The sequence below is a fragment of the Varanus komodoensis genome, unplaced genomic scaffold (assembly GCF_004798865.1).
Source record: "Varanus komodoensis strain SLA01 unplaced genomic scaffold, ASM479886v1 scaffold6_2, whole genome shotgun sequence".
In the NCBI taxonomy this organism is placed as follows: domain Eukaryota; kingdom Metazoa; phylum Chordata; class Lepidosauria; order Squamata; family Varanidae; genus Varanus; species Varanus komodoensis.
This window is the reverse complement of record NW_025336346.1, coordinates 15,164,880-15,179,078: the sequence shown is the minus strand read 5'-3', so window position 1 is coordinate 15,179,078 and position 14,199 is coordinate 15,164,880. Positions and strand designations below refer to the sequence as shown.

At 43.3% G+C, this 14,199-nt stretch overlaps 1 protein-coding gene across 1 annotated transcript in view; it reads right to left on the bottom strand.

Annotated features, from left to right (window-relative positions):
• Positions 1-1,214: 1,214 nt before the first annotated feature.
• The window catches only part of CACNA2D3 (calcium voltage-gated channel auxiliary subunit alpha2delta 3), a 648,113-nt gene continuing 635,128 nt past the window's right edge, over positions 1,215-14,199 (bottom strand). Inside the window, exons 36-38 of the mRNA XM_044451514.1 lie at positions 3,917-4,029; positions 3,007-3,089; positions 1,215-1,336 (exon numbers count right to left, since the gene is read on the bottom strand). Of these exons, the coding sequence (XP_044307449.1) occupies positions 1,244-1,336; positions 3,007-3,089; positions 3,917-4,029 (289 nt within the window). The 3' untranslated portion in view covers positions 1,215-1,243. The remainder of the gene's footprint in view (positions 1,337-3,006; positions 3,090-3,916; positions 4,030-14,199) is intronic.

Here is a 14,199-nt window from a genome sequence, read left to right as displayed (position 1 = left end):
CCCTTGTCTTCATGCAGTGCTCAGAAATAAATGTGTATGCATATAATAATCCTACAAATGAATGCAAATAATCCCCTAATCGTATTTTGTTGAGATGCATTATGAAATGCATCTATTGTCCTTGGTGAATTCCAAATCGGGCTGAAAGGAACACAAGCCTTTTCATACATAACGTTATCAAGAATGATTTACTTCTTTGTCATGTACACATCTTTTCCCCAGTGTGATCTGAAACAAAATTCCCTTGTATCCCCTTTTTAAAGCCCCTCTTGCAACTGAACTTTGCTTGACACTCTACTAAAAGATGGCGGTGTGGAGTGCATGCAGGGCTAAGGGAGAACTGTGGGGGCCCCCTCTGAACCCAGGAGGCAGGTCCCTTGAATGTTCCCATATGTTGTGTGTGGTTAGCACAGGCGTCCTTCAGTGTTTTTCCTAATGAACATAAGCATGCACTACCGTTGCCCCTATTTGAAACTTCTTTATCTAGGGCCCTGTTTTCCCAGTAAAAAACTAAATGTTCCTGAACCTGTGTTCCTGCTTTATAGCCTGGAGAACCAGATGCATGGCAGCATTACACTTTCCTAAGAGGGTTACAAAAGCAAAAACTTATAGGGAGCTTATAGGTAGCCCTGCCTGCAAAAGTCCTTATCAGTGGCACTAGAGTAGAGCAAATAGCCAAGCTTTGTTACACTAACTGTGTAGCAGAGACTCGCCTTCCATTTACTTTCATGTAATTCAGATCAGACAACCCTCCATTCACAATCCCCCCCTCCCGACAGCCTCGCACATGGGGGTGCAGGTGGAAAAAAAGTAAGGTGGAAGTCTCCATTGACACCAATAAACAGACTAGATTCATTTCACTGAGTCTGCTTCAGGGCCAGTTAAATAAAACATATACCAAAAAACCCTGTGATTTTAATATACTTTATTTAAAAAGTACAGTTGTAAACTGTTTTCCATGAGACAAAGCAGAAAGTAATGACCATCTGTATCTACCTACGGAGGTCCTGTTCTTGATGAACTGGGACTTACTGTATAGCAAATCCATATTTGCATGATGTGCAAAACAGAAAATATAAATGTCTTTATTTTTACATGATTTGGAGAGTTTAGATTATCCCACTGTTTAAAATCACGAAATGCTGATGTTCTGACTATATTTCATGTCTTCTAGTTGCACCATTTCTCAGTTCACAGTTTATCCATGGATTTAGCATGCCAAGTGATGGTTTATCAGTCAGCGTCACCTTAAGAAAATGGCCAAAAGCAGAGGAAGTGCAAGAAGAGTCGGCTGAGCACTCAGGCCTAAAACACCGCCACATTCTCTGGCATTCTCCTACAATTAAAAAGAAAAGTCGAAGAAAGCAACACACTCTGTCACAATAATCCAGGTCAAGCTTTTTCAACACACACACACACACACGGGGAGAGCTCTGGTGTGATGTATTGCAACCTATACAACTTGCATCCCATCAAGATAGACATACCTGTCGATCATGTACAGTAGCTTAGCTACTGTTCTCCAGATGTTTTAGTTTCCTTGCATTTGACTGGGGCTGATGGGTGTTGATCAGAAACATCTGGAGGGAACCCAGGCTGGTGAAGGTTGCAGCCACCAGAGTACTGGCTTTGGCATCTCCTCACACCTCAGCGATATTCCCTTAGGTGACACAGGCTGTAATCCTACGGTTTCTTGACATCATCTGGGAGACCATGGGATCATGGATCAACCCAGTTCCAGGGTCCTGCTATCTTAGACCTCAATGGCCCTGCCCCCCACCCTGCAGCCAGCAAAAAGAACCACACTGGTTGTCCTCCTCTCCCTGAGGCCACAAGTGGGACTCAGCAGAGGGGGGGAAACAGGTATAGTGGCAAGGGAGGATGCTGGGGTCAAGGACTTATGCTAATCTCTGCTAGCATCCCAGCTACCTTTCCCCACCATCCCAGTGTGATGCATGGCGGTGGTAGAGATTGCCGCCACCACACCTTGTTCTGGGTAAGGATGCATGGAAACTTCCATGTTTAGAGGCACAGGGCTACCAGGGTATTGTTGTGATAAAATGAGAGAAAAGGGGGAAAGGACATTGTTGATTTGCTGTTGTATTGCTTTTTGATTGTTCAGTATGATCATGTTGTTGTTTTTATGTATGTTTTTAAATCTGTAAAGCACCCAGAGAATCCAAATGAGCTATAGGGTGGTATAAAACAACAGCAGCAGCAGCAAGTCTTACACTTAAAATGCTTTCTTAATTATTACTACATAATTTATCAACAGCTAATAGAATTTGGGTGAAGAAAAACTTACTGACTGGGGCGGAAGCATGACATGCAGCCACTGAGATCAAATGGAATGTGAGCAGTGCCTGCCAGTGGTTCTTTGACTATTTCATCAATAGACTGCCATTATTGGTGTGGATATGATGATGGGCTCACATTGCCCATCAGAAGCAATTAAGAACAACACTGCAACATCTGTTTGATTAAAGGCCAAGGCCAAGGCCAAGGCAAGAGCTTACATCAGGTGTGGCCTTGCGGATGTTACGGGACTCCACCTCCCGCCACTGCACACAGGCAGGAGCAATGGGAGCCGCGGCCCAGCAAGGTCTCAAGGCCCACAGGTGTCCTACCCTTGCTGTCAACAGAAGGGCTGCAACACACACCACATTTGCCAGACTTCTTGGTATGCTGGTGTCCAGCAGTTCCTCGGGCTTCCCATCTGAGCTCTTCAGCAGAGAGGCAATGCGCCCCCCCTCGGGGCGGCAGCAGCAGATGCTCCGCATGCATGCCCAGCCTTGCTTAAAGAGGAGGCTGGCGCCAGTGCAGAACCCTCCAAAAATAAAGCCGAGGTTGTGTGCCTTCCAACAGGATCAACGGTAACATCGTCAATGAATAACGGCACAACATCACACCAAATGTATCAGAGAGACCGCTGGACATGTGGGGCTGGAGTCACGGAAAGAAACGTGGCTACTTTCACCATTAGCAGACTTTTAAACAATCACTTACCTCAGGATGGAATCCATGGCAAGACTCCGGACGTCTCCTTATCTTGTGAGATTTTAAGCGTTCACATTTTAGGGATTCGTTATGTTCACAGCAGTTAAGGATATTGATAAAGTCAGAGTGACTAAACCCTGCCCCCAAATCCACCCCGTCCTCCAGTTGCGGCTCACTATCATTTGAGTTGGCACATCCCATTTAGATTTCTCAAAAACAACACCGGACAAATTTAGGAAGCAAGTTGTATCACAGAAGGTATCAGTGCTCACCCTTCCAGCCTTCTACTGTTAAGAGAGACTATCAAATCCAGCATAGCAACAGTATCTCCTATATAGTGTTATTACTTTTGCAGGGATAGGGTAAAATAAAACTAGCAAATACTTTTGATTTCTGAAATGGTCCCCAAGTTATATAATGCATTGAATCCACAATGAACATTCAGGACTTTGAGTTTTGTACCAATTGTGTTTTGCTTTTGATTTGTTTTGTTTCATTTTGATTTTTTACTTATAATAAATTAGAAGACCATGGAGGTGGATCCTGATTAGTTCCTCCTAGAGTAGACTCAATGACCAAGTTCATATTATTGTGAGTTCCTTGTGAGTTACAGGATTAACATTCCAACATGGGAAGGCCAAACACTCACCTCCTATAATGCAATGGATGGAAGACCTAATGGGTCTTTGAATATTTGAGACATACAGCCACCATTCTCAAATGGACAGCTACATGGATATTTGATCCACCTTTGCTGAACCTTATGTCTAATAGGTATATTCAAATCTAGGCAGTTAATAATTTTTTATTTTTACAGTGTTGTTTTAAGTTAGTCTTGCCAAACATAAATTCCACTTATTTCAACTGTCCCCCAAGTGTGAGGTGCATTTCAGTCCCAGCCAGTCGAAGTAAAGGATATACCTGATTTCTATTGGTTCCATAGTAATCGGTGACACTGACTCACAGTCACATTCATTACTTACTACCACCATGAAGAGATTGCTGTTCTGAATTTGCTGGATAACAAAGGACCTGTGGACGTACAGTTGGTAATTAGTTGAAATATCAGCTTGAATCCAAAGAAGCATGAAAGAAACAGAAAAGTGGCAGGCAGGTGTGCTCCATTACAAGTTTGGTGTACATGTGCGTATTGGAAAATTCTCCATTCATTACAAGGTTTCTGGATCTCAGCTGTCTTCTTCTCCATGTAGGATTTTTTGCACACCTGATGTAGCAGCCTTGTCTGCAGAAACACGCTTCACAAGTGGATTGTATTGACTTGATCTGAATCATTGTCTACCTATCAAGTGATATTTCTTCAACATGTAAGAAAATAGGAGAAGTATCCTTTGTTCTCCATAAGTGCCTTTGATCTCTATGACAGAGCTGTAAGCATTGGTTCTGTCAACATTGGACAAGTTGACTTCCACTCACACTTCTCCTTTCTTTTCTTCCTCCAAGTCCCCTAAATTGGATCCAGAGAGTCTGCCTAACCCTCAAGAGCAAATTTTGGGAGCAGGATGTTTTCTCCAGAACCTGTCCTACCAGCGGCATTCATTCCATTGGTAGGCAAGGCACCACTGCATACAAACTCCTTGCCTGGATCCAGAATCCTCATGCCACACTCAAGGATAGTACTGAGAGAGCTGGACTTCCACAACCTGTCCTCACCCTCCCTGTGCCCTCTCATGTGTCTTCCAGCTCTCCTCAGAGGAGGAAGAGGACGTGGATGCCTCATTTCACCAGCAATATCTTTCTGCGTGTGGAATGAGGTTTCTGAAATCAACAGAACTTAAACGTATCTAAACTGGGTGCTGCCTTTACTATGTACTCTTGCATATACATGATTACCCAGAAGTAAATCCTACTATATTCAATGGGGGCTACCTCCCAGGTGAGAGGGCACAGGCTTGTACCCTTGAAAGGTATCCAAGACATCACACTCTTTTATCTGCTTGGCCACAACCTTAGGCAATTTCCATGTTTTGGAAATGAGTTAATTGTGGCTATTATTACCAGCGTACAGAGGGAAACCATTTTTCAACTGCATGCATATTTGGTTGTATGAAGCTTTTAAATTTGTTGCACAGTCATAGTACATGCAGGATAAAAATGGCCTATCATCCATCAACACTGGTAACTGAGACGTTGGTCCGATAACGGAGGTTCCTCTACATGGTTGGTGCTCGTCTGCTGGAGGGGAGAAGCAGGCTCTGAGCTCTTTCCTAGAGGGGCATCCCAGTGTCCTCCTGCTCCCCACCCAGAGGTCCTGCAGTCTGCTTCTGGGCAAATCTTTACATCAGCTCAGTATAACACACTGTGACGTCCAATGTGGCTGAATCTAGAATAGTTGTTTTCAGTTTGGTGGTCTGGCAGGGGAGGATGAAGTTAAATGAGGCCTTGACCATGTGTAGTTGTGGACAAAAGCATATTTCCACTCAGACGTCTCTACTTAAAATACATATTGTCTTACTAAGAAAATGCTCTGCTTTTTCCAAAAATCACAGAAGACTAGAGGAGGGGGGAGGATATGCAAGGGAGGCAGGAGCCTTTGAACTGACTCTGGGAAAGAAACAGCAGGGAAGTCTGCAATTAGAAGATCGCCTCGGTATTCTTGAAACTTGACTGAACCCCATTAAAATTACACTTTCTGAGATCTGTAATCTGTTAGCTCTAGGATGAGAAACACAACGTGCAGTTACAGTATCACATACAAGGGCTGAACTTTCCAAGGAAGCCTACCAGCAGCTGGACCATGTAGCGAGGCTGAAAACCACCGAAACGGAGCCATCTGCGGCTTCCGCGTGTTTGGTGTGTGTGGGAGACAAGGGGCCAATAAAAAGGAAAGCAGGAAAGCTCTTTAACAGAAAATAACAGCTACATTTTATGTATGATGATATCTTAGAGTGTTATAAATATACCAGCTCCCAACTGGAATAAAATGCAATACCACTTTATCCATGTCAGGAACTGAAACACCCGGTCATACCGACTGCAGCGCATTGATAGGGTTTGTACATGCAAAATCAGCTCACAAGATGCCTGAAAGGGGACACTCCAGAAAGTTGGTATGATTGTTGTTGGCCCCACTTGCTCTTGCTTTGAGAAGAAAGTGGTTTTGGTGGGGGAGGGGAAGAGGAAATGGGGGGGGGGTGATGTACATGTGGCCAGCCTCACATCAGGAAATGCTCCCAGGGGTATTCAAACACGGGGCAAAGGCAGGGGTGACAAATGGTCCCAGGTCACCCATGCTAGAGATGGATTGCTAAGGGCCGTATACTGGGATATGTTGAACCTATTCCTAGAATTTTGCCTTATATGGTGAACCAAGAAGTGGGAGAAGAAGAATCAAGAAGAATCAAGTGGGAGAAGAATCGAGCTAGAAGCTTTTGGCCACACTCTTTGTTGTTCAAATGCAATAGATACACGGACACTGTCGCCAAGGAAGCTCACCATGAATTAAATGTGTGGTGAACTGCAGCCTTAAAGTAAAAGAATCTCTGAAGAGCTTAGAGAGAAACCAGTGTCAGTGAGCTCTCCATACATATCAGGATTAGCAGGTAGAGGAACTAGCAGTTATATAACCCTAAAAATTGTCCTACTGAATGGCCTGCCAGTTCACTTATTTCCTTAGATGGATGCCCAGTATTCAATGTGTGACTAGGAGGGAGGAACCAATCTATTTCTGATCCATGTTGAGTTACGCACATGTTCATTCTCAAGTCCCCCCTCCCCCAGCAATCCCACCCCGATCTGCAACCAAATTTCACACATGTATTCACAGAACAGGTATTCTTCTATGCATTGTATACACATTTTGGTATGCATTTCAAGCCAATATACTTCCATATTCAGAGATGAACAAAAACTGAGGGATAATTCTGATCTGCATTAGGCCAGGAAAAGCAATGTGGGTCATTACACTTAAAAATGCAGATGGAGTGTCAACATCAGACAGCCTAAATTAAAGGCTTCTACTTGTTTAGAAAAAAGAAAAAGAAAACATTTCTCCTCTCTGCTACATCAAAAATTGGATTCAGGTTAAAGGTTAATTCATGTAACAGTAAATCATATCCAGTGCCAATGCCCATTAGTTGACTGAACAGCTTCCACACTATAACAGAAAATGTTTCCTGAAGATAGTGTAAAAAGAAATAAATACCTAGTTATGTGGGCTATTTACAGGAATAAATGCAAAAAACACAAGTACATAGTTACTCGATCCCAAATCCTAGACTTTTCCATTTGAGTCTTTCTCCAACGTGCATAATTTTAGAAAAAAATAATGAGCGCTGTTATATTTAAAATGATGGATCAACTCCTCTTCTTCTATCTTTTGCTTCAATAATTAAGGCTACATTATGTGCATTTCCATGGGAATAAGGCCCAATCCAGACAAGACGGAGGTCCTGTTGGTTGCCGGATCGGGCTTTGGGGAAGGGGACCTTAACCTAGTCCTGAATGGGGTTGCACTCCCTCTTAGGGACAAGATCCACAGCTTGGGAGTGCTCCTCGACCCAGAGCTTTCGCTGGAAGCTCAGGTGACGGCAGTGGCGAGGAGCACTTTCTTTCAGTTTCAGCTGATCCATCAGCTGCATCCCTACCTGGAGAACGACTGCCTGGCGACAGTGACACACGCGCTGGTGACTTCCCGACTTGACTTCTGTAATGCGCTCTACGTGGGGCTGCCCTTGAAGAGGGTCCGGATACTTCAATTGGTTCAAAATAGAGCTGCCAGGCTGCTGACGGGGACTGGGCGTTATGTTCACATGACTCCAGTTCTCTGTCAGCTTCACTGGTTCCCCATTGAAGTCCGGGCCCAATTCAAGGTGTTGGTTATCACCTATAAAGCCCTTAACAGCTTGGGTCCTGGTTACCTAAAGGAGCGCTTACATCCATACGTGCCCGCCCGCCCCTTGAGATCGGCGGGAGAGGCCCTTCTCCGGGAACCCTCCATGAAGGACATTAGGAGGGTAAGTACCCGGAGGAGGGCTTTCTCTGCAGTGGCACCCAATCTATGGAATGTGCTTCCCAGAGAGGTCCGCCTGGCACCGTCGTTATTTGTTTTGCAGCGCCAGGCGAAGACCTTTTTATTTAAATGTCATTTTAATTGTTAATATTATTTATTGATTTTACATCTTTGGCCAGAACGTCTCCAATTATATTGTTTTCATATTGTTATTATGTTATTTATTGTTGTGAGCCGCCCCGAGGCTTCGGCAATGGGGCGGCGTAGCAGCTTTCTAAATAAATAAATAAATAAATAAATACCATGGGACTTACTTCAGAGTAGACATTTATAGGATTGCAGTGTAAGTCTCCTACTCTTTTGCTAGAACTCATATTCAAGCTCCAAATGCCCCAAAGGACATCTAATCTTCCTCAGTTCCAACTAAGAATGTCAGAGGAATCTGGAACAGATTCAAATGGGGTCACCTATGTATGAATCAGACCCATGGATTCCCCAGTGGACCATATTTTCCAAGTCATGTGAGTCTGGATTCCACAGACCAGCTTTTCACTTTTGGGATGGATTTCCATGCATGCAAATTAAATTTTTTATTTTATTTATTTATTTATTTAGGAAATTTCTATGCTGCCCCATTCGCCGAAGCCTCGGGGTGGCTCACAAACATCAATAAACTTTGTTAAAATAATATAAATTAACAGTATAAATTAATAACAATGCACAGTTGTCCAAACATACTGTTCCACTTTAGTTCACCCACTGATCTGCATTACCCAACACAGGCTAGTGCATTTGTCCATGTACAGTATGTATTAGCACTAAGAAGAATTAGCACTAAGGAGAGTGAAGTAGAATGAAATGCCATTTTTAAAAACCCTATTTCCTCAAAGAGGAGGGGGCAGAAGTAAAGGCGCTTGATACTCCACAAACACAGACAGAATGGATTCGACACGATCTGCGTAGTGATGATCCCAGCCATCACGGCTAGAGCACAGACCAGAATGAATCTGATCCCCACTCGTGGCCTGGTAGGTCATTATCAACACAGCGAAACTTTCTGCACCTTCTGCTTTGACTGTGACGGCGGTTTCCTCTAAGAATGAGCAGGCCACACACAGACCACATGTCATCCATGAATATGCAACGGTACAAACACTGTGTAGACATTTTGGATTTTCTCAAGACTCTCTTATCACTAGGTTTTTATGTGTGCGCAATTTAACTGAGGATCGACTTGTTCCCCGTTCTGCAGCTGAACCTTGACACGCATCGGGAATTTGTGTGGAAGCCCCAAAGGCGGCTGCACGCTGGGTCGGTGGCAAAAGGTTAGGCTGCCGCTGTCAGGGGGGATGAAAGACATGGCAAGGGCAGCGTTCAGCTGGGACGGTCTGCTGTGCAGTTCGCCAGAGAAATGGATGCCTCCCTTCTGCTTCACAGAGCATCAGGTCCCCTTTCCTCTGAATATACATTATTCAGAAACATGCAGTGGGTTCATACTCAGCAGTTGGCTTCCAGCATTTATAATCTTGACTACTGAGATATGCCACATGGTATGCTTTGTGACCCAGTTTTGAAAAAAAATCAGGCAAACTCTGAATATCCTCTTGGGTAGGATTAGTGATGTCCCCAAACTGGCACTGGCAGATCTAATATCACTTCTGGACATGACTGGACAACAGTGCCTGCTGTTATTGTTATAATCGTTATTATATTTCTATCGCTCCCAATAGCCAAAGCTTTCTGGGTGGTTCGCAATAATTTCTCAAAAATCTAAACAAGCAATACATTAAAAATACAAGATATTGTACAGATACAATAAAACAAAATATGAAACTTCAGTATGCAAATTTAAAATGGTTTAAAATTCTCATATACAGAAATGTAATAAACATCTAAAACAATTTCAGTAGAACGAGACCTAATTAAAGCAGCCAACAAAACTCAACATACGCCATGCATGGGGACAGAGGGCAGTTTTGGGGCCACAGGGCCAGATTCTTGTGCCTTTGAGAGCAGCATCAAGGGAAGCATCTCCTCAGGCATAGCTTCTCACACCAGTTGACGCATTTCTACTGAAAAATGCCACGGATGAAATCCTGCCTTCCAAACAGCTCTTTCAAGGTACAACAGCTAAGGATGGGAGATAATTTGTTCAGTTTGTGTTTTGGTTGCTTCTAAAATCAATATGCAGGTTTATGAAATATAGGAGAAAAATGAAAACTCCGCCAGATACCATTCCAACAACTGAAAAGGTCTTTTTTTTTTGAAAAAAAAAAAGAAATAATATAAATGTATTTTGTTTTCAAAATATTCTTTCATTCTCAGATTTCACAGTGTATCAGATTTAAAGGAAGACAATGTCCTGAGCAACCTGCTGGGCTAGAATACCTTTTATGTCACTAGTATTATGGGAGCTAAATCTCAATGAAAGACTAGGACTAGCTTATTGAACTGTGCAACTGGTTTAATGATCAGTTGAATATTTACTACAAATGTCTTGTGTGAGAACTCTTTGGAAGTGAAGCAACAGAAATAAAAATGTGAGCCTCTGTCTTTCACGGCAACGTCACTGTCAAGGCATCATCCGCCACTCATGGTTGAGGAAGAGCCCGATTCATGGCAACAGCCTGCCGGATCCTTAAAGGGTTCTTCACTCACAGAAAATGACAAAATGCTGAAGTCCCTACCTTTTGAAGTTATATTTAAAAATACTTCCCAACCATCACCACTCATTCGAATTCATTCTTGGATGTGAATCAACAAATTTCTCATCCAGGAATGTTCTCTGTCGCGTGAGTTTGGTTGCACAAGCTCTGGCTTGTATGAAGGCATCATCGTCAACACTGGTGCTGGGATGCCACCGGATACCACCCTACGGCGAGCGCTTTGCTGCTGGTAGTCGCATGCTGGTAACCTTGCAACGTTGGGGGATTCGATCAGAACATCTCAAATCAGATAAGAAGTGGGCTGCTCTGTTCCGGATGATCTGAACTCAAAGGCAGATCCAGGCAGTCATAATTCACTTCTGTACTCCATTTTCCACAATACACTGGGATTAAAGTGGCTCTCAAAATAAAGACGATTACCATAATTACAACACAGCAGTAATGGCACAGTCCTACAACCCCTGCAGCAGAGGCTTGCGCACTCCTGAATGCCAAGGCTTGCGAGCATTCAGTGGAAGGCATGAGGCGTGGTGGCGGCCACCCAGATTTAGCCGCAGAATAAGGAGGGGGAGGAATCAGTGCAGCTCCACAGCCCCAGCTTCTTCCTTTCCTGGCTTCCGACACACCCTTTTCCCCGTTCAAAGGCCCAGCTGTACCTTGAGGGGGTGCTGCTGGCATGATCCTTTTTGCACCTGTGGAGAGAAGGTGGGACGTGGGCTTGTCCTGCAGAGTCTGAGCACCAATGCCAGAGGACTGCAGTATTCAGACTGCAAAAAAATCCAACGTGAGGAAGCCACAGGATTCCACCCTAGCTTGATTGCATGGAATAAATGTTGCAATAACCTAATGTGAATGCAATTGGGGAATGAATTACTATGGTTTAAAAAAATCTCCTTAGCCATCCAGGGGCCTGATAGGATTATCCTGGTAATTCTTGCTGGGTCTTTTTATTGCACTTTACTGTATTTTAAAGCTATTTTAACTCTTAACATGGTTGTTTTATCTTATTTGTATTGTATTTATTGTTTTGTTTTATACCTTGCTGTAAACCAAGCAGAGAACTTCATCTATAGGGTGGTAAAGAAATGAAAATAATATTAATAATGATAATAATACAGTATGGTAACAGCCACTCAGTATGGAGCTGATTGATCTCAATTTCTGAAAACATTTGGGTAATTTTGTTTTTAATAATGCTAAACCTTCCAAACTGTCTTGGCCTCTTATTATGCAAAATGTAGCCTGATTGTTGGTGGCCACTTATATATTACCAGCAAAGAGAAAATGCACCCCCATAAAGAGGACAAGAGGACACAGATCTGTAGACAAACCACACACACTAATTTATATGTATAGATGCAAATTCTGGAATCCTTAATATAATTTAAATTGAAATGGGTTATATAGCACCATGTGGCCCTCTTGCCTGCAATCGCATGACCCCTGTGCCAGCACAACCTGCTGCCCAAGGGCCAAGTGTTGAGAGGCAACCTCAGAGCCTTCAGATCCCCTCCTGCCTTGCCCTTCTTAGGGTTCTTCATGCTGAAACCAGAACTGGCCTGGAGAGCCCTTCATAGACGGAAGGCCTGCTAGCCATGGACTGTCTTCCGACAGCCCTTTGAATGCATGGCTGGCTGTCCTCTGCAAATCAGGACATGCGGTGAGCATAGGAGGCCACTGAAGAGCTGGCCTGTATTGATCACGGAAGCCATTCATAATAATAGCATAGACCCAGAATGTTTTTTCTCGCACAACTTCATGTATGTTGGAAATCGTCTGGTACTTGCTCATTGTTATATTCGATTATTCCCTTGGCCACATGAGCCTTTACTCTGATCTAACAACCCCTAATTTTAAAATGCAAACTCATTCAGCCTTTCCCTTTAGAAGTCTTCTTCTCCAATCTTCTTTTGCAGAACCACCTGGGATGCTTCCAGGGGAGGCTTTTATCATATCCTGACTCATGCCTCATCACAGGACTTGTTGGACAACTTCCACTTTTAACTGACCCGCTGCTTTCCCCACCACCCCTTTCATCTTTTTATTACCATGGAATATTCATTCAGGAGAGAAGAGTGGAATAACCACCTCCTCATTGGAAGTGCTAGGAGATCTCCATCTGGAAGGCCTCCATCTTAGCAGCTCCAGCTAAGTAGGTCAGGCCTGCTTTGCAGGACTGCAAAATGAATCCTTCGACGAGGTAGATCCATTTTCATAGGACGAGGGGCCAAACCACCACTTGACCCATTCCATGAACCAAAGGGAGGTGTATTTCACAACCAGAGCATAGCATCACACTGCTGGGGAAGAGGATTGGCTTGGCTGTTGTAAAAATAAAAAAGAAAAATAAATAAGGCTTAAAAAATGATATGTAAGCCTTGCAAGTAGTCGAGGTAGCTTTCTGGCTCCTGGCTACAGAGCTGAGAAACTGCAGGGCTCACTGATTTCCTTCGGAGTCATAGGTGCTCAGCACCTGTTAAAACAAGGCCTGGTCCCATGTGGCTGAGATGGGCATCTAACTTTCAAGCAGTCTACTTTAGCTTGCATTCTTTAGTGGTTACTATGGGATTTCATTTCATAGCTGTCACATTTCAATTTTTTCCTATTGTTGGTTTAAGTATGAAAAAGAAAAAAAAAAGCACACACACATCAGGATATCATAACTGGAAAATGATGTACAGCCTTTGCTCAAATATCTGTTACTCACATAATTGTCAGTTGCATAAACCAAACCCTAATGGAGTGGAACAAACTTTGACTGTTCAACATGCAGATATCTGTTGTTCTGGTTTCCAAAGTTCATAATGTGTTTTCCAGGCTGCTGGTTTTATTTCTAACTCACATTGCTGTCCTATCCACTGAAAAAAAATACACGAACAAGTCTAACATCAATATTGCTGTCATAAATTTGGCTGCGTGTTTTTAAATAGTAGATGAAATAGAGGATGGAGCATTTTTAGACAATCAAAAATAATATCATGTATGCCAGTATCTACAGTTCACTATATCTCAACTTGAGATACATGAAAAGATAAATCTTCAAGTCAGATCTTGTGGGATGAAATTTTGCAGCCAGGTCCATCCAGTCATTCCTTCCACGCATAAAATAAATGGTGGGGAACCATGTCTGTCGGCACCACTTCCAGCGTCAACACTGTTGACCCTGCCCCTTGACTGAGAGTTCATCGGAACCTCTGAAAAAGAACACCTACCCATGTACGGCTAATATGTGCCAAGGCACTCTGTGCAGTCCATAAGTCCATGTGTTTTATTCTCATGTGGAGCACCAGTGCACAGTAGCCTTAAGCATTTGCTGATGCGTTGCTGCACACCTGGCTGTGTGGAATGGGCCAGTGGGGAGTGCTGATGCCAGAGCGTACCTCCTCCAAGTATGAGGAGCCCCTTGGAAAATCGACTGGTTGAAGGCGGAGACAAATGTCACTTTTGCTTTCTCGCATATTAAAGAAAAATCTCCATCTCTTTATCTCCTGTTTAGGAAGACATTTTAGCACGTTTGTGCATAAAAATGAATCAAATGAAATTCTAATCTATCTTGCATAGATCGAA